Source organism: Mauremys reevesii, linkage group 5 (genome assembly GCF_016161935.1).
Source record: "Mauremys reevesii isolate NIE-2019 linkage group 5, ASM1616193v1, whole genome shotgun sequence".
Lineage (NCBI taxonomy): Eukaryota > Metazoa > Chordata > Testudines > Geoemydidae > Mauremys > Mauremys reevesii.
The window spans coordinates 94,703,682-94,724,731 of record NC_052627.1 but is presented as its reverse complement, the minus strand read 5'-3'; the positions used below and the strand labels follow the sequence as shown (position 1 = coordinate 94,724,731).

General features: G+C 41.3%; 1 protein-coding gene across 9 annotated transcripts in view; it reads left to right on the top strand.

The window, feature by feature from the left end:
* LIMCH1 (LIM and calponin homology domains 1) overlaps positions 1–20,052 on the top strand; it is a 285,276-nt gene extending 265,224 nt beyond the window's left edge. For 5 of the 9 annotated variants that reach the window (XM_039540391.1, XM_039540390.1, XM_039540393.1 and 2 more), the window contains 5 exons: positions 1,715–1,838; positions 3,689–3,775; positions 12,620–12,728; positions 14,961–15,063; positions 19,897–20,052. In XM_039540391.1, the coding sequence (XP_039396325.1) occupies positions 1,715–1,838; positions 3,689–3,775; positions 12,620–12,728; positions 14,961–15,063; positions 19,897–19,922 (449 nt within the window). In that variant the 3' untranslated portion in view covers positions 19,923–20,052. The remainder of the gene's footprint in view (positions 1–1,714; positions 1,839–3,688; positions 3,776–12,619; positions 12,729–14,960; positions 15,064–19,896) is intronic. The other 4 variants (XM_039540392.1, XM_039540396.1, XM_039540397.1 and 1 more) reach the window with 2 other exon arrangements.
* Positions 20,053–21,050: the final 998 nt, after the last annotated feature.

The window sequence follows — 21,050 nt, the reverse complement described above, 5'->3', positions numbered from 1 at the left end:
TAATAGTCAGCAGGTTTAACACAAATATAGTGAAGTATTTCTTCGCACAGTGCATAGTCAGCCTGTGGACCTCTTTGCTAGGAGATGTTATGAAGGGTCTATCCATGGCTATTAGCCTGGATGGTCAGGGATGCAACCCCATACTCTGGGTGTCCTTAAACCTCTGGCTGCCAGAAGCTGGGACTGGCCTCTTTTCTGTAAAGAAAAGTGAAATTGGCTAGTGCATTGTTTAATCTGAGATAAAAGAGAAAAGTAAACAATGTGATCAATGGTAAAAAAATAAATTTGGTTTATGAATTTATTTAAGTTTGACCTTCATGTTTTGATGTAACAAAAATTTGGTTATCCCTAAAAATGAGGTAAGAGAATGGGATTAAACTATTCAAATTATTATATGCTTCCAGTGCAAATTCACAGTTTAAATTTTGTAGGTTTGTATATCATATGGGAACTTCATTGTATGTTCAATATTTTGATTAAAGGCTTCTATACAGATAAAAACAGAAAACACTATCCTGTAGCATATCTTTGTACACATAAATAAAAACTGACTTTTCAACTAATACATTTTAAGTAGAGATGAGCAAACTTCAGAAGGTTTGACAATTTAAGTTTGGGTAAACATCCAACAGTTCTGTTGTTTATCTGAACTCTAACCAGACTTTTTGAGGCTCTCCCCAATTTGTCCACCAGTGGTCTTTCGATAGCCTTTCTCTTGCCTTTGATCCTTTAAGTTTCCCAGCTCTCTCACCAGTGCCTTGATGGCCCAATGCCCAACAGGGCTCTGCTTTTCTTGATGATGAAGATAGGTTACCTACCTTTTGCTATGATCATGCACTTCTCCAGTAACGTCCCACCCCCAGTTGCTTGGATTGTTCATATGAAAGTCTGCATGACTCGACTGTCCCTGCCTTTCTGAGGAGTGGAGACCAAAGGCCCTTTTTCTCTCTCTCTCCCTCTAATCCAAGTAATTGATGCCTTCAAGGGGAGGCCTTTCCAGCTTTTCCTATCCTATGCGTAGCAAAATTCTTCAGGAGGAGCCCAAGCAGTCCTCTCCCTTCCACTCAAAAGAGGTATCTGGTGTGACAAGGTCTAGCAGGCTCCCTAGACATCTGAATTCACTGAATACTGGCCTAAAGCACATTCACAGAGCATCCTATGGGCCACTGAGCAGCTGTCAAAGCTTATAAGATGATCCACAGGGAGAGTCACAGGGAGAGTCTCAGGGAGAAAAGACTGTTGCTAGGGCTACTGGGACAGTGGGAGTGAATAGCAGACATGAACAGCCCACATTCTTTATATTAATGCCTAAGTTAGTTTTCCCCGGTGCTTGTGGGTCAGCAGTGGCTTCCAGACAACTACAAGAGTTATGTATGCAGGGTGCTGAGTCTTGTAGTTGTCTGGAAGCTTGGATGCACCAGGACCATTGATGAGAAACATTTTGTTTTGGCTGTATGAACATATTTAAGTAGCTCAACTGCAGTGCTCCTGTATTTATTCCTGACTGGAAAATATACTGAACATAATCTGGTGTCTCTTCTTACAAACATTAACAAGATTGTATTGGCCTTATTTCTCTACGTGCAGTAGCCTGTTTGACTTCTGTGCCTTACTACTACTTTTTTTTGGTATCCACAAGTTATATTGGTTAAAAATAATCTTCTCAAATAGTTTTTATCTCAAGTATTCAGTTTACCCCACTCTGTAACTTCAGATGTGTTGTGGAGTCAGCAGTTGTTAACGAAACAGTCACCACACATTTCAGAAGAAGTTAGACAGAAAACATCTCTGGATCAGAGCATAGGCCAGCAGGATAATTCCCCAGGCGAAAGGAGAAGGTGGGTCATGGACGTTTGCTTGATAGCCTCCTTTACTCATGATGAGATCTCTTTCTAAATGCATTATAAATAAAATATAGTGTAAAGTTTGAGATGTTTTGTTAACTCTGATTTTTGTTTTTGATGCTATCCAATGTGTTTCATAAATTACTTTAAAACATGCTATTTTTTTGGACCAACACTGATTAATCATACCATGTATAAATGTTGCTAGTTCCTGGCTTTCCTACAAAACACCAACCTTTATTAATTTCAGTTCCTTGACCTGTTCTCTCATAACTCACTTCTCTGTTGAAGCCCATACCCCAGCTGCCATTAATCCAATGACTTCTCTTTAGCCCTTTAACCCCTGGAACGTATAGAATTTAATATACACATCTACCCCGATATAACGCGACCCAACATAACATGAATTTGGATGTAACGTGGTAAAGCAGCACTCCAGGGGGGTGGGGCTGCGCACTCCGGCGGATCAAAGCAAGTTCGATATAACGATATATATATCGTTCGATATAACGATATATCGTTATATAACGATATAAGGTGGTTTCACCTATAATGCGGTAAGATTTTTTGGCACCCGATGACAGCGTTATATCAGGGTAGAGGTGTATTATGTTTGAGTTAATTGTATACTGTAAATATATACAGATTATGCAAAGTGGCAGAGTTAACATTGCTGTAGACACCTGGGGGGAAATTCTGACCCCATTGAGGTCAATGGCAAAACTCCCACTGACTTTTGAGAACCTAATTTCCCAACCTATAATGATGTAATACTCATCTTTGCATTTCATAAGAAATGCAATTCGAGTGAAAGTAGTCAAGGCAAGAGTGAAATATCAACTAACTTTCTTCTGATGCTGAAATACTTTCTGGCTGCTACTTTCCATTTCCATATTATTTGTTTTAAAAGATATCTATATAGCAGCACTCTGAAATTTAAAAGAAAAATTATTAAGATTAGTAATTTTTTTCTGGATCTTCATTTTGTTTCATTTTTTTCTGGATCTTCATTTTGTTTCTCTGGTACTTTGCCCTGCATTTCTAGATAAGCATTACTAAAGGATAGCTTCTGCTCTCTCAGTACGGGAGACATTTTGACTTAAGTTTCACAATTGAAATATCAATGTTGTGTGTTAGAGAGAGAGAAATATTTTAGAGCTCACAATTAAGCATTGATGAGGATCTGTTTGTTAATATACATTAACACAAACTTTTATACAAATGAATGTCTCATCCCTCACCTATAACTCTTGTTTCACCTCTCTTGGTTTTTCCTCATTTATTATTTTCATTATAGCTATTTGTGCTATTTGTTAAGTCTAGGAGAAGAAATATACCATGGGAGTTGTGTCCAATCAAAACTAACCAGTTTAGTTTGAATTTCAGCCATCTAATACCTACAGCAAAGTACTTGTGAACAATTCACACACTGAGAATTAGTATTGAAATTATTCAATTAATAATTAGTACATATGAGCAAAACATGGTCCGATCACACACAACTTTTGAGCAGAGAGAGGTGCAATTGGTCTAATTTTTCAGTACAAATTATTTGCTCAGCTCTTCCTGCATCTCTTGTCCAGTTTTTTGGGGGCCTGCGATGAAGCTACTATTCAATATGAATAATTATTCTTGCTAGACCGACACTCCAAAAATTATTTATTCTTCTTTATGTCAAAATAACAGTGAGTGTTTATATTATAGTTTACTAACTCTAGAGATTGCATTTAAGCAGCAGAGCTAAATTTTAGTTCTGGATTATTTTTACCTCATCCCTATGAGACTGCTAGGATTTTTATTTATTTACTTTTAATCTTACTGCAACTTGCTCTTCTGTATTTTAGGACAGGCTATCATGAGAATTTCAGGCCTGGGCTGTCATCTCCATGTTCTCCTACACCTCAAAACCACTCACCCAACAGGTATCAAAGGTCAATAAGGAATTTTGCAGACTGACTAATTCTTTTAAAATATAACTTTAAGGGAAACTTCAAAGATAAATTGTAGCAGTTCAATTCTATTAATATTATTTTACCATTGTTGGTATTTTCAAATGTCCCCTGCAATGTGTAATTTTCCATCATCATACATTTTGAGGTTTTTTTGCCCATAATGCAGTTCAGTGCAAACATTAGTTTATGGGACTCAACATTGCTATATAATTCCAAATATAATATAAGCCCTAGTCCAACAAAGCATTTAAGCACTTGATTAACTATAAACACAAGAGGACATCCATTGGCTCAGGACTATTCACATACTTAAAGTTTAAGCACATGCTTAAGTGCTTTGCAGCAGCAGGATCAGATTTTTTGGGAGCTACCACTCCTGTTATTAATGTACGTTACTATTCATTTGAAACACACATAGCAGAGCTTTTCAGCAGCACAATTTAAGTAAAAAAAACAATTCAGGCTTTGGTCTATATGTCCAACACCTCCTGCATAAAACTAGAAAAGAGGCGGAGTGTGTGTGGGGGGGTCTTGATCATAAATCGCTCTATTTTCCCCTATATGCAACACTAATCTTGATTCACTAGTATCAAAATATCACTTCAAGTGTTTTCAGCTGTGTTTAGGATTTTCAAATTTAATCCAGCTTTTAGCTGCAATAGGGAAAGTATATTTATTTAAGATTAGTTGGGGAAGTGCTTCATGAGACTGACATTCCAACACTTGTTGACAGAAATCCTGTCCTTAATTCCCAGACTTGAAGCACATGTTGGTTCCTTTGATATCCCCACACTCATGCTAATCTCTTAGGGTATGTGTACACTACCTGCTGGATCGGCGGGTAGTGATTGATCTATCGGGGATCGATATATTGCGTCTAGTGTAGATGTGGTAAAATCAATCCCCTATCGCTCTGCTGTCGACTCTGGAACTCCACCGCAGCGAGAAGCGGAAGTGGAGTCGACGGGGGAGCGGCAGTGGTCAACTCACCGCCATCCTCATGGCCAGGTAAATCGACCTAAGATGCACCAACTTCAGCTACGCTATTTGCGTGAAGTTGTGTATCTTAGGTCTAACCCCCACCCCCCACCGTGTAGACCTAGCCTTAGAGGCCTAAGTCTTTCACACAGAGAGCAACGCAGCATCCAGTGAGACATAAGTGCCAACCCAAAGCAAAGGGTTGGCTGAATGGAGGGTGGTGGTTTATTCTAATATTGGTTTAATGTTTGATGAAGGTCTCCTTGTTGTATGATTAGAAATAACAGAATATTTCTCCTACGGTTCATTACACAGTATGCCTTCTTGCTAGTGCTATTTGCACTGGCAGTGGAACCACTGGTGCCTTTATTTTAAACCTCTCCTCTTGTTTTTGCTAATAATCTAATGGCAGATGAGATCTCTTGTTGTTTGTTGTTGTTGTTGTTTGTTGCTTGCAGAATATGTTGTGGTCCCCTTTTTGATCCAAGCCTGCATCCCTGACCTAAAAACCTCACTACAGGTTTCTTCCAAGGTTGGCCACGGTGCTTTCAGCTGTTCCTTCAGGCTCTCTGTGTGTCTTACACAGGGTCTTTTTTTTTTTTCCAGTCTGTTCTGTCTTCCCATACACCATCTCACCACTCCCAAAAACAGTACTCAGCAAAGGCTCCTGGGCAGGTTCACATACGCCTTTTCCTTAGTTGGGGCTTAAGTTTACGGTTATGTTAACAGAAGGCGAAGTTCACCCTTGTTAGTCTCAACCCATAACAGGTTTCACCTAGCTCAGAACAATATTTTGCTTTATTTAAACTCTGGATTATTTCTTCATAGTTCTAGCAGTTGTGTCCCTTTTGAGTCCCTTTTCTGGGCTTCAGATTAATTGGACTAAATCAACTATTTGTATGTTACACATACTTGCATCCGACGAAGTGGGTATTCACCCACAAAAGCTCATGCTCCAAAACGTCTGTTAGTCTGTAAGGTGCCACAGGATTCTTTGCTGCTTTTACAGATCCAGACTAACACGGCTACCCCTCTGATATGTGTATGTTGGAAATAAGGGACTGGATGTCAATGTCATTACTCCTATTAAAAACATGAAAATACCTTTCTTTTAAATATTCTGGGATTATTATTTCTAAAACACTTAATTTATAGAATTTAAATATTTTACCAGTTGTAATCAATATACAGACCTGAAAAATTGGTCTAGCCTCATTGGTTTTGGTGGTGGTTGTCTGTATTTATGGTAGCACTTACGATATTCTAAATACTGTCAACACACACAAAAAGATATAGTCCCTGCCTGAGAGTTTACAAGCTAAGAAGATGGACGAAGGAAGGGTAGGAGAAGGGAATTAAAACATACAGTACACATATTTTTAAATATCAACTCTGCCAAGTACCCCCGTACATAGCATTTATTAGTTGGCTAATTTCTTATATGCATCACCAGGCCTTAGAGGGGTTTGAAGGAAGAGGATAGTGGCTTTGCTGATTCACTCAGCAGGGTCATTCCATGTATAAGGGATGGCATGGAAGAGACTGAAGCTGCTTGCGAGAGAAGCGTACAAATGGGGGAGGGAGCAGGGTAAAACAATAAAGTAAGTGGAGGGAAAAGTAGAACTGTGTGGCCATTGGTGGTGATGGTAAGAAGCCTGAACTCGATGTGAGAGAGAATGGGAAGCCAGTGGGGTTTTTCAAAGAGCGGCCAACAAGCTCAGAGCAACAGACAAAGATGATCAGACCAACATTTTTTATGGATTTAAAAGGGATAATGTGGGTATTTGGGAAGCTAAAGCGGGAGTAATCAAGATCGAAGACAAGTGTATGGATGAGGGTTTTAGCTGTAGGGACTGCAACAAAAAAGATCAGATCTTACAAATGTTAGCGAGAGAAGCTGCAAAGTTTGGATGTGGCCTGGATGTTCATGGCAAAAATAACCCCTATTCTTCCAGGTTATGAACCTGAGTGACAGGGTGGGTGGTGATGTTGTCAACAGTGACAGACAATAGGTGGCAGAATAGGGAGAGCTTGGGATAAAGAGTTAATTTTTGGCCATGCTGCGTTTTTAAATTAGTGGCAAGACATCCAGGAGAATAATTTGAAGAGACAGAGTGAGATGCAGAATTGGTTGGAGAGAGAGAGAGATTAGAAGAATAAAAATGGATTTGAGTCTTTGGTGTAGAGATGATAGTTAAAGCCATATGAGAAGATAAGTTAATCTAGGAAAAGTGTGTGATGATAGAATAAGTGGGTCCCATGATGGCCTCACATGGGATCCCCAGGAAGAATGGAGGGGGAGGAAAGGAGGGTCCTTTGAGAGACACTGGATGAAGTCGGAGAGAGAGGAGAAGAGCAAGGATAGGAACTAGATGTGAAAACCAAAAGAAGATAAAACTTTGAGAAAGAGCTGGTCAGGGAGGATAAAAATGGAATAAATTCACCAAAGTTTGCCAAGACCTGGACAAGAAGAGATCTTTGAGGAGTGTTGTAACAGTAGTTTTGATGGACTGAAGATGGTGGAGGCTCCATTGGGCTTTATCATTGATTGGGAGAGTAAAAGTACAGTCAATGAAAACAGTGTTGCCATGTTTACATTCAAGGGCGGCTCTAGACATTTCGCCGCCCCAAGCATGGCGTCATGCCGCGGGGGGCGCTCTGCCGCTCGCCGGTCGCGCGGCTCCGGTGGACCTCCCGCAGGCGTGCCTGCAGAGGGTCCGCTGGTCCCGCGGCTTCGCTGGACCTCCTGCAAGCTCCGGTGGACCTCCCGCAGGTGTGCCTGCGGAGGGTCCGCTGGTCCCGCGGCTCCGCTGGAGCCACAGGACCAGCGGACCCTCCGCAGGCATGCCGCCGAAGGCACCCTGCCTGCCGCCCTCCCGGCGATCGGCAGAGCGCCCCCCATGGCATGCCACCCCAAGCACGCGCTGTTTACATTACTTACTTTCATATATCCCAATTAAAATTCCTACTTCCCTTTTTTCTCCAGGAATAACATGTGGCTACCTTTTCATTTTTATGGACAAATGGGGCATCTGGAATGAATCTTAAAATATTTTTGTCTATCTAGGAAAGTGGTTTAGCAGTACCAAACTTTAAGGTTTATTGTGTAGCCTCTCAGTTGCATTTTATAATACTTTGGTGTAAAGGGAGGAAGGTTACTGGAAGCTTTTTAGTTCGTATTCCCAAAGGGGTACCAAAGTACAGGCAATCTAACTACTGCTTAAATTAGCATTTGCTGAAGGGAACATCGTGATTTCTGGCATTGGGGATCAAATTATCTCTTGAGAAACATGATAAAACAGTGTGGGTTACATTTTCAAAAAATGCTTTTTTAGCTTTTGTGATGAATGTACTGGAAAAAGGAGATTTTGCATATGTAATTGCACAAAAACCCTCCTCACTTGCAGAGCAAAATCTAAAACCATAGGAAACAGTGTTTGTGCAGATAGTTTCAGTCTAAGCAACTTAGGAACCTAAGTCACATTGACTTTGTATAAGACTTAGGGTCCTAAATGCCCAAGTCGCTTTTGAAAATGGGATTTAGTCTCCTAAATCGCTTAGGTGGTTTGGAAAATTTTACCCACAGTGCCTAAAAGTTATTTGTTCCTTTGTTCAACCAGCTGCTTCTGCAATCAGAAAAAAAATCACTGGCAAGTGAATGCTTCACATTACCACAGTTTATAGAAACAAACACTTTTTAATAAAATTCCAATCCTCTCAACAAGTGTTTGTTTCAGAACTAGAATCGTGACTTTTTTTTTTTTAAATTCTTCCCCTGGAGACCCAATTTGCAGAGTAAAACAGTCTGTTTTTATTTTCATTCTTTGTACTGAAATCCATTTTAAAATGATTTTTAATCTAAGGATTCCCTCAGCAATTCAATTTGTAGGCAAATGAGAACTAAGCGTCGCAACCTCGGTTTTTGTTGTTAATTGAACTTTTAGTGAATTTCTAGGACTCCTGGAAAATGTCAGATTCACGCTAGTCATTGAGGTACTCTATCAGCAGTACTGGAAGTGGTAATGAACCAAAACATGGCAGTCCGCACCATAGTGACTCAGTCTTGGCCTGGATGCACTAATTTCCAGAGACCTCTCAACCCTAATACTTGGCCTCTCTGCTAATACTCCCAGTAAGGGTAGTGATTATGATGAAGCTTCTTTCTACAGATGTAGATTCAGGTCTTCTAGGAAATCCAAAATATTTCAGGTACAGTAGGCCAACAAAGAATAGCTATGAAGTGGTAATAACGTATGATCACTACCAATAATAGACTAGATTTGACTTTGTGACCTAGAGGAGAATGGTGTTCTATCTCACTGAGCCACCTTGTACTAGGGATGTAAAATGTTAACCGACTTTAACCGTTAACCCCTGGCCATGCCATGCCAGACAGATCCCGGCCCCATGCCATGCCACACCCCACCCTCGCTGGCTGGGCCCCGGCCCCAGCCATGCAGGGCCGGACCCCAGCTGACCCCGCCAGTTGGCCAGCCGTCCCCAGCCCCACAGCCGGCCAATCAACCCCAGCCCTGGCCTCACCAGCCAAAGCAACCCCAGCCCCTCTCCCTTTAATTGGTTAACCATTTAAACAATAGAATTTTAATCATGTAAATAGTTAACTTTTTAAATGATGTTTACATCCCTACCTTGTACCCTGCAAAATGCCTTTAAATAAATCAAAATTAATTATGTTTGCATTTATAGACTTAATTTGGACACAATTAGAAGACTAAAATGGTTAAAATGCAATTACACTTTCAGAGTTTGCCCCAGGGCCATCCCAGTGTTGCTGCTTTCTCAGTGAGGCCCACAATAGCTTCTGAACCATTAAGAAGAATGTGAAAATTGAAGCATTATAGTAACCAGATTTTGATTAGTTTTGGATTGTTTTTTTAATGTGTGCGCTCTGTGCTCGGATGCCTCTTTGTAAATGTAGCCCTGCAAGTCTAAGTGTCATATATTTTAAGCAGTTGCCCACAGTGTGCGTATACTGTACTCGCAGCAGGAGATTCCACGCTGTGCAGAACATGGAACCCCAGCGGTGGTGGTGCTGCTGAGGTGGCTTTAAGTCACTTTTATGCCTTCCCAATCCTAGGCTGTTGCAGAGGGCAGAGCAGCTCCAGTGTAATTTGGATAACTCTGTAGGCCTGTCCCTGGCCAGCAGAGCTGCCCAGAGTCATTCCAACACTACCTAGTGCAACCACATGCCCACCCATCCCTTACATGCCCCCCACCCCCAGTATGCCCCCTGGGACAGGGCTTGTGTAGGAGTCTTTGGAAGACACCTGCAGCTGTCCTCTTCAGCTCCTTTGCTGAGGGAATTCTTCCCCAGCTGGAGCAGAGGCTTTTAGAGCCCCTTTAAGGCTGCTCCTAGCCCTTTTTACCCAGCATAAAGGGGCCAGGGCAGCATGTGACACTCACCCAAAGTGAATATAGTCCTTGCCCAAAGAGTCTGCAAATGAGTGACCTAGTTTTCAGAGAAGCTAAGCACCTGCAGTTCCCCTTAAAATCAGTGAGAACTGCATGTTTTCAACACTTCTGAAAACCACTTCTCTCTGAAGATTAAAAGTAAAGAATGGATTTGCTGGGTATCCTAAGAAAAGATTAACTTTGATTTTTTTTTCTTTTATCTACTGCTACTACTTTTGATCACTGCTGGAGAACTGATTCTCTGAAGGATTTTAATGTAGAGATTTAAATGTCTTATATCTTACTGTTCAGTGCTTGTAGTCAAGAGCACTACATCCTAGTGATTTATGAATTGCAGCATCTTAGCAAGTATCAGAGGGGTAGCCGTGTTAGTCTGGTTCTGTAGAAGCAGCAAAGAATCCTGTGGCACCTTATATCATCTGTTAGTCTATAAGGTGCCACAGGATTCTTTGCAGCATCTTAGCAGCAATTGGTAATTCCGAGTCACATTCACCTAAAGTGGTATTTGTTCTAAAAAATGGTTTAACACGTGCAGATGTGGCATCTGTTTGAGGATGTAGTGTACTTTGAGACCAATTTACAGTGCTTGAGATGACTTTCATCTATGCCCCCTTGATTCCTCTCTATACTGATTGCATGGGAATATTCTGAGATGATCTTATGCCCATTAACACAGCATCCTTCTATCATGAATATGGAGATATTTGACTTATCTGCTAAGAGACACCTCTTCAAAGATCTGATTTGAGGTCCATGATGTTTTTCATGTATAGGTGTGGCTGCTCATGGGATGTTAAGGCCAACTTTTCAAAACCAAGCACAAAACACTGTTAGTTTTAGACTTCTGCCTGCCTGTTGTTGCCAACATCTGGTTGTTGCTTCTCTTTGGGAAGCTAAAAGAGAGATGGAGGAATGTTTGTTTATAACCTTTTCCCTATTACTTTTCTCTTATCTTTTTATTAGGGAGTACTTGACATAGTGGAAGGATATATTGCATAAACACCCAAAACTATATTTTAAGGGTTTTTTTTAAATGTAACTTTTAACAAACCGTATTCCGATAGCAATGCCCTACTGCAGAATGTGCATTAATGCACTTTTCTGGTGGATAAAGAGGAATTTGCCTTTGTTCTCTCATAATATAACCAAGGTATACATCAGTGGACTACAAATGCACACTCTTTTGTGGCTTATTGTTAAGTTGTGGCACAAATAAAGATAAGGGTAAGTACTGTATGTTATCTTATCACTGCCTAAGCACACATCAAAGCATTCATGTGAAACTCATGAATCATTGAGAAATTTCTCTCCTATCTCTACCCAGCGGCTGATTTATTATTGTTAATTCACTAGTGCCAAGAGACAAGGTCCCTTTCAGAATCAGGGCCCATGTTGCTGAACACTGTACAAACACAAAGAAAGTCACATACTCCCTGTTCTGAAGAACTAAAAATCTAAAAACATAATCAGCATGTGGAAGGGACGAGGAGAGGGGAATATATTCAAGCATATACAATTTTACATACGTTATTTATAATGATTTTTAAATGGCAAATGTAAGTTCCAGTTGTCCCCCAACAATCACTGTTGTTAACTGGCTGATTTCTTACAGGCATCATGGCAAAGCTGAGCCTTGAGGAAGGATTTAAAACACACTTAAGTAAATTGTTTGAAAAAATTCCATGCTAACAGTTTGGTTGTAAATAATTCAAGAAACTCAATGGCTCAGTTTTCCCTGATCGAGAAGCAGCAAAGAGTCCTGTGGCACCTTATAGACTAACAGACGTATTGGAGCATGAGCTTTCATGGGTGAATACCCACTTTGTCGGATGCATGACTTCTCTGATAGAGAAGTGAGTTTCTGAATTATTTTATTATTTGAAACTTAACTGTTAACACTGAATTTTTTTCAAGTAACTTACCTAAAAGTGTGCTATGCTAGTAACACTGACAATCCACATGTATTTCCACTTGGATGTTACATCTTCAGTTAAGGTAAAAATAATCCACAGTAGTAATTCCTTTTATTTAACTCCATCAACAGAGCCATCATATTTAAGCAATTTGCACCTTCTCTTTTTGATTTGGCTTGTAGATGCGGTACATCTTCAAAGCACTATACAGACACTTAAGGAATGGAGACTATCAAAAGCATTTCAAGTCCCAGTGAAAGTCCATCTCCCCCTAACTAATGAATCTTCACAGCACAACTGTGAGATAAGTTGATAAGCATTATTCCCATTTTTACACATGGGGAAACTGAGGCAGAGCCAGGATTATAACTCAGGATCACCTGAATCCCAGCACTTCACTCATTCTTCCAGACCACTCTTAATAACACTGCATAAACATTTGTTTGCACTCTGCCATACATTGCTCTTAAATTTTTAAAAAATATATATTGTCTTTTAGGTCTGTCAGTGGAAAGAAACTATGTTCTACCTGTCGGCTTCCTCTTGGAAAAGGAGCTGCCATGATTATTGAAACACTCGGTCTATATTTTCACATTCATTGCTTCAGGGTATGACTTCATTATTATCTTGGTTGTTTAAAAAAGATTTCATGCTACCTGTGTCATGGTTACTGTGGGAAGAAAGTATGTTGTAATTAGGGATCATGAACACTGGAAATGGAAGGAAGAGGAAGTTGTTATTCTGCACCGCTGTTATGCATTTTTATTGGAGTTAGAATGGTCTAAATTTGTTTCTTTCCTATCAAATAGTTACACCAAGTGTTATAGTAATTGAACCAAGACCTGTGATTTATTAGCAAGTAACTGCGCAGATATTATTCCACAATCTCAAATAACAGAAGTTAGGGACACTTAGGGTGACCAGATGACAAAAAACAAAATATTGGGACACATGAGGGGGGCAGGGTGTCACCGAAGCGCACAAAAAAAAAAAAAGCTGGAGCGCCCTCGAAGCCAAATATCGGGACAAATGGCGTCCCGACAATACTTCTGTCGGGACGCGGAACAAACAGCTGAATATCGGGACAGTCCCGATTTTATCAGGATGTCTGGTCACCCTAGGGACACTGGTTAATCTCCAGTTTACATGTCATTTCCAAGTATAAAATATTTGAATGCTGGTATCTGATGAACTGTGCTTAAATAATTTACCAAATAAATCTTTTGAAGTAATTCTGACCACCTCACACACCCCACCCATTTTCAAGTGATCAGATTCATCTTGGAGAGCTTTCACTTAGAAAAAATTATACAGTATATGAATTATACTCTGTCAGTTTAGAAATGCTTATAGATAAAGTACTTGTCCCTTTAATTTCTGTTCTTTTACACATTGTCTTGTGAAGAATATGTTGGCTGTTCAGCACACCTGAGATTCAGATGCAAAACAAACCCTACATCAAGAAACATTTCACTGAGGTTTGAAACTGTGCTGACACTTTTCTAGAGAACTGTATTTGAACAAAAAGAACAGGAGTCCTTGTGGCACCTTAGAGACTAACAAATTTATCTGAGCATAAGCTTTCATGGGCTACAGCCTTCATCGGATGCATGTAGTGGAAAATACAGTGTGTACGTACGTACGTACACACACACACACACACACACCATTACTATACATGCTATAAGGAGAGTGATCAGTTAAGGTGAGCTATTACCAGCAGGAAAGAAAAAGAACTGTTTGTAGTGGTAATGAAAATTGTCCATTTCCAGCAATTGACAAGGAGATGTGAGGAACTTGTGGGGGAGGGGGTAAGCATGGGGAAATAGATTTACTTTGTGTAATGGCCCATCCACTCCCAGTCTTTATTCTGTATTTGAACAGACTTTCTTACTAATTAGATGCTAAACAGTTAAGATCTCTGTTTAGATAGAATGTTATTGTTGAATGGCAGGATGACAGGTTAAACGTTCCATCACTTGCTCCCATTTTAAATGTTTGCACTAGTACAGTGTACTTAGTATTTGGTGACCTTTGTGTTACATGCAAATGATTTTTAAATTTTGCATCTTCCTACTACATATGGGAGGAAACAGGTAAAACTGCAGTGCCTCCATGATGATATTGACCAGCTAGCTGAAAAACGATTGCAGAACTTTTTAACCAGCATCTTAATCAAAAATATCCATAGATCCCAAATTGCTGCTTCTAGCTTTTCCTTTGTAAAGGAGGCAGCGTATAAGTAAAGGTGGACAAACCTGTTCCTCTAAAACAAAAACCAGAGCTAACCTTTGCCTCAAACTGAAATTTGCTTCTGCCTCAGAAAGGGATATGCATGCAGGCATTTTCCAATGTCTTCATGAATGTGCCTTTCTGATTTTCACCAAGCCCTCAAGTAGAAATAGTCTGAGAGAGACTGTTCTTATGGTATTTCTCAGTCAGCTAAGCTGGTGATTTCTAGAAATCTCAAGAGAACACCTGGTCTCACATCTCCAGCCTGATTTACACAGCATACATTCAGATAAGCGTTCAATAACCATCTTCATCTTTGCAACCTCCGACCTTTCTGAGGTTTGCCTGTCACAAAGGGCTCAGTTCTATAGTAATATCTTAGGCAAAACCCTCATTGATTTTAATGTACATTTAGCCTAAGTGAAGACTTGTGGTATAAAGCCCTAAATATAGCCTGCTCTAAAAACCCTGCTTTTGGACCATTTGAAATCTTTTTTTCACCCCACAAGGAACTTATGAAATGAAAATCCAAACCTTGGAAAAAATGAGAGAGAGAAAAAGAACCTGTCCAATAAACCTTACCCTCTCCATTCTTCTTCAACCAACAGTGTGGAATTTGCAAGGGACAGCTTGGAGATGCAGCAAGTGGAACTGATGTCAGGATTAGAAATGGTCTTCTCAACTGCAATGATTGTTACATCAGATCCAGAAGTAAGTACCAGATTGCATTTTAAGATAGGTATCCATGATGTTTTCCCTTCCACACTACATTCTAGAGTTAATCTTGTCATTCTTGTTGGAAGATGTTTAGGTATTTACTAACTGTGCATATTTTCATATGTAACATAACAATATTAAGTTGTTGTTACTGTCAATTGCCATCAAAAATCTCTCAGTCCAATTCACCCTTTATTTTAGCTTTTCAATGTAATGCATGAATGTTTGGTATTGTAAACTTACTCAATTTGTAATTGCTGTTCATATTTTTGAGAGGATGGGAAGTTTCCCTGTGTAACAGCCTTGAAGGCGTTCACCACCACCTATGCTGAATACAAGAAACCTTGTAAAATTACTGATATTCAAGTGAGTTCAACGGCAATCAAACAAATTAACATCAAGTTGACTGAGCCTCCGTTAAAAAGAAACACTGTGTAGTTGGATTCTTTTTGTTTACATTCTTATCTTTAAGGCTTTAGAGTTCACATTGGGAGAGGTGACACAGACCCCTCCTCCCCCCACACACACACACGGGGAGAGGTGACACTCCTGTACACCTCTCTTACATAAGGGGTTGACCAACTGACCCACCCTCTTGCCCTGTGCTCTCTGCCATCCATGCCTGGCTTGGTCCCTGGGACGGGCCTTCCTCTCCTGGTACCTGGCACCTCATCTTCCCAAGGCAACATGTAGGGGGGCATGCAGGGTCACATGCCCACCCCCGTCCAGATTTCTGCCAGGGTTCACACCAGAATGTAGCCAGCAGCAGCTTTTCCGCATTGTGCGGGAGGGAAGGGATGGGAGCTGCTTCCAGCCACAAAGGAGGAAGAGGGAGGAAAGGGATGACCTGGCCCATGTCTTTGCAGAGCTCATCTCTTCCCCGCCCCCCAACCCCCAGCTAGAAGCAGCTTGTCCCTTCCTACCTGCACAGTATTGAAAGGCAGATAACACCTCCAGGCTGCTGTTGGCCACCAACATAACCCAGCCACCTCTGGCTACAGTGCGGGCAGGAAGGGGTTAAGCCCTAAGACTGCATCATGCACCAGGGCCCAGGGAACCTGACTGCAGGGACTTCAGTGAACCACCAGCCAGAGAGGTGGCTCAGAAGGGGAGGGTGCCTAGGGGACAGCAGTCCCTTGCTCCCTGGGGCAGAATCTAGGGCAGGGGGAGAGGGGCAGGTGAAAAGGGTGCTAAGCCCCTGCCCCAGGGGCTGCTGTGAAGCCTGCAGGCATGAACAGGCTGGAAATCATTCCCCGCCCCGCGCCACTCCAGAGCTTAGCTGAGGGGCAGAGAGGTTTCTCCATGCCAGCGCTGTGTGGGGCTTTGGCACATGCAGTGCTCAGCTCCTCCTGGCTAGTGTCCCGAGCCGTAGGTGCCGACTTCCCCTCTTTCCTCTGGGTGCTCAACCCCCCCCACTCCACCCCTTCCATGAGGCCCCTGCCCCCATTCCAACCCCTTCCCCAAAGTCCCTGCCTCAACTCCGACCCTTCCCTCCAATATTTCAATTCCTTCCCCAAATCCCTGTCCCAGCCCCGTCTCTTCCCCACCTCCTCCCCTGAGCATGCCACATTCCCACTCCTCCCACCCCACACCCGACCCCACTCCCGGAGTGTGCTAATACTGCCAAACAACTGTTTGGCGGTGGCCAGGTAGGAAATGCTGGGAGGTAGGCAGAGGAGCGGGGACACGGCGCGCTGGGGGGGGGGGAGCAGGCGGTGGAGTGGGGGATGAGGGGAGCTTGGCTGCTCTCACTAATTTTTCCCTGTGGGTGCTCCAGCCCCAGAGCACCCACAGAGTTGGGCCCTATGCCCTGATACAGAGGGCCTTGCGATTTCCGAGGGTGCCAGCCCAGCCGGAGGCAGTCGGGGAAGGAAGGAGCCTGCCGGACAGGCTGTTGGTGAGCTGAGCACTCCAACCAGGGGCTGGTTCTCCGCACAGCGCTGGGAGTGGGATGTACCCTGTCGGGGGGATATGGAGGAGCAGCGGGGCTGGGTGGGGCGAAGGAGCAAAGCAGGGAGAGGGCAGTGAGATGGGGAGCATGTAAAGGGCTGATGAGTGGGCAGCAGAGGCGACATGTAACTGGCCGCCACCTGGTGCCTGCCCTCATTCACCAGCCATCGCAGCTTGCAGTGCACAGCCAGCACTGGCCAGAAATGGGACGGGAGGCTGGGTCCTGCTGGCTGAGAGCCAGCATGCAGCAGGGGCTGCACTGAGAGACCAGTGGGGGAGCAGCCAGCCCCGTGCGTTGCATCTTCACCCCACCACCAGCCTTGCACACCCACCCCCATTGCTGGCCACTGGACCACCCACACTCACCGCTGGTCAGCGGGAGGCTGGCAAGCAGGGATCCAGCCAATAGCAGGACCCACCAGTACTGATGTGGGGGAGACAAAATACATGACAGTTTGCCCGTTTTCAAGAAAAAGTTGGGACATCTTTGGGAGGGCTTAAATATGGGACTGTCCCTTTAAAAATGGAATGTCTGGTCACCCCTACCATCACCCTGCCACACTTTGATCCTCTTTCTGTCCAAAAAGACTTCAGAGCCCATGAACATTGCTCTTTAATTGGCAGAAGGGTCCCTGTTAAGCAATATTAGACATGCCATCCCATTTAATGTCTAAATATCTGGCCCCTGCAGCACACTTGGACCTTGTATGTCCTTAAGATTCCTGTTCATGGATCTCTCACTTGTCACTGGAGAGTGTAGGATGGTACTACCACTTGGTGTAGTCCAGATTTTGTTCCTATCTACTATGCCATCTGCATATGATCGATATCAAATTACTATAGAATTTTTAACCCCTTTCCTTCCTTTCCCCTCCTCTCAGCACATGGTCAGATACATAGGAAATACATGGTACTTTTATTCTGCATGAAAGGAAGGGAGGTGTGGAGAAAAACACAGATCACCGCCCTAGACTTGATCTGAAATTTCTATTGAATACCGAATATCCAGGACATGTTTGCTGTTGATGGGACAAAACATAGGGTCCTCTTCCTTCTCCCATATTATTTCCTCCCCTCCCTAAAAAAGTCTGGCTCTATAAGTCAAGGAACAAAAATACTCTGGTCCATCCACAACTTGTACTCAGTCCTAATGTAATGATTTTTGAGTTTAGAAATATTTCCATATTCTTAGAGATAGAGGGTGCTGCTGTACAGCCTCTCATTCATTTGCACAGCTGTTTTATTTGTGTTATGAAATGCTTTTAGGCACCTTATATCAAACCAAACAAAATTAGAAACTTTAGAAATACTTCTTCATATCTATAGGCTTGACCATGCAAACTCTTACTCAAGTAGGTGAGGAACTGGCCATAAATGTATATATCTGTGTTTCTAGCTATATATAAAAATTGGAAGAAAATTCAATATTTTTTTTCTTTCCCTTCCCCAATTTTTGTTGTTTGAAAGAGGGTTGTGATCCCATTTACAAGAGAGGGCACTGTTGAGTATTACTGCTTAGTACATGTGAGGTAGCAGTTGTCTTCTGCAGTTTTATTACAACTTTATGCTAGAAAGTAGAAGAAAATACTATGTATTATGGTGACGTCACTTGTGCATATGTGATTTAAAGTTCTTTGTTTTCATTACAAATTCATAGTCTGTGTTTGTACAGTGCCTAGCACAAAGGGGTCCTGGTCCATGATTAGGGCTCCCAGGTGCTAGGGTAATACAAATAATATTTTCAGAATTTCCTAGCTCACCTTCAGGTGTTTTCTCTAAACTGAAAATTGGCCTCTCTCTGCTCAGGAGCTTTTCTTTTGATTCAAAATTTAAAAAATTTACCCACTTGTGCTTAAGTTCCAAAAGTGGACAAATAGTCCAGGTTTAGGAATTCTAGAGGGGTTGATTTTGTTGGCCTTCAACAGTTGAAATGGTTTATCTGTATGTTGTCTGGCTTTTATTTATATATAAAAATGTGGAAGATACTTTGTCTGAAATAGAGGACAGGGTACTACAATGTTAGTGCTCTTACACTAACCAAAAGTTGTGCAAATAAGAGGCTGAGAGGGGTGTGGATACACTTGCAGAACAGCTGCCTGCCAGAAGTTTGCCTGAAGCTCCAAATTACTTTATTTCATAATGAATACACCAGTTTAGAAACTTGAAATAAAAAAAAATATGTACCGTATGTCAACGTGTCTTCTGTTTTTCTAGGAGAAAACTAAGTGGCCAGGGTATTTTTTTTTAAACAAGTGACTGCAGTTTATGGATAGCTTATCTTTTTAGAACAACAAATTAATACAGATAAACTTTAAAAAAAAACAAACAGAAATATTCTTGTCCATATCATTAATGTTATACATGTGACACTGACGAAGAAGTTCTAAGGCAAAGTAGTTAACGCTCTTTAACTTGTGTATTGCCTGGTTACAGGAGGAGGCTGCTTCTGATCATTGTGTGCAGTCACATAATGCAAAATTGGCACAATGGAATTGGCTAAAGATGACTTATCAACCTCCACCATGTTGTTCTACCATAATATTGTTTTTATCATAATTGTGTGGGTAAATTGACTGGAAGTGCATGCAGAATGTGCTAGCAATACAAAGGAGATCATTTGTCTTTCAAACATAAAGGATAAATTCCTGCTAGGCCAATATTTATATACTTCTCTCCCCCCGCCCCGTTGGTGCCTAATTTATATCTTTAATTGACTGTAGAACTAGGGGCACTACTGAGTTGTAAAACTCTTGCCAGGATTTCTTGCATATAAGTGTGACATGAGGGAAATCCTATCTACTCCATTGTTTCAAAAGTAACAAGTGTCAAGATTTGTCACCTTTGTAACTGTTACTTTGTTTTTATTTTTTAATTTAGCTGCTGGGCAGCCAACAACGTTGTGACAGGAATTTCAGTCCTAAAAACTTGCCGCAAGAAGGAGCTTCCCCATCATGTCCCTGGGGCTGCTTCCAGACAATCACTTGTAAGAGCTCATATCCATGGACTTCATAGCTCCCATCTCATTTTGTAATGCTCATATAAAAGGCTGCATCTGCTACTTTAAAGCGCAGTATGATTTTTCCCTTTCTTAATGAATTTGCATAATGTGTATGAAGAACATTTGGTAATTCATATCTGAAATATTAAAAAAAGAGGTTTTCCATATTTTTAGATATGTTTATGATTTAAAATCTGTTATTTTGGTCTTCTCAAAGTCAGAAAAGATTCAATAAATCTATTTTGTTTTAATACTTCTAGGAATTAAAAAATTAAGTTTACAGAACGTTTATGGAAGTTCTAGAATGTGTCAATTCGAGATAGCATCAAATTAGTGCATTTGCAAAACTAAACATCACAAGTGACTTTTCTGTTATTACTGAAACTATAACTTTTTTACACAAAGACACTAGTTTAATAATGCATACTGTAATTCTGAAACATTTTGTTTTATATTACCTTCAGTGGAGGGTAGGAGTTATACAAATAAATTATTGCACCTTTAGCATTAGGATTTTTTTTTCAGTGTGTGTATACATCAAGTAATGTTCAACACTATAGTTTAATAGAAATCAAATAAAGATTTCTTCATTAACCTTGAAAGAGTGTATGCCATTAGCAATTGCAAAGATCCCCACTAGGATAATAAAGAGGAAATCTTTTCTTAACATGTACAGAATTATACAGTACTACCAAATTCTTGGGGGGCTGATGTGGATGAAGCTGAATCTACCAGAGGTGGGTTGGTGGTTGTTGGTACAGCTAAACAGATCTACTGGCTTGTAATTTTCTCATGGCCAGTAGAGTTGTTACAAATGAATTAGCGGATCTTATTAATCTGATACCTTAATGAGATTATTCTATATAGTAGAAATACATTTACAAACCAGAAAGGTTGATTTGGGTCCCATAAAGGGTCAATATAATTAGAATGTGTCAGACTATAAACAGCTGTGATTCAGTGCAGTACATCAGTGGTCCTGAACCTGTGTTCCTTGTACATACAACTCTCATTGCAGTCAGTGGGATTTGTG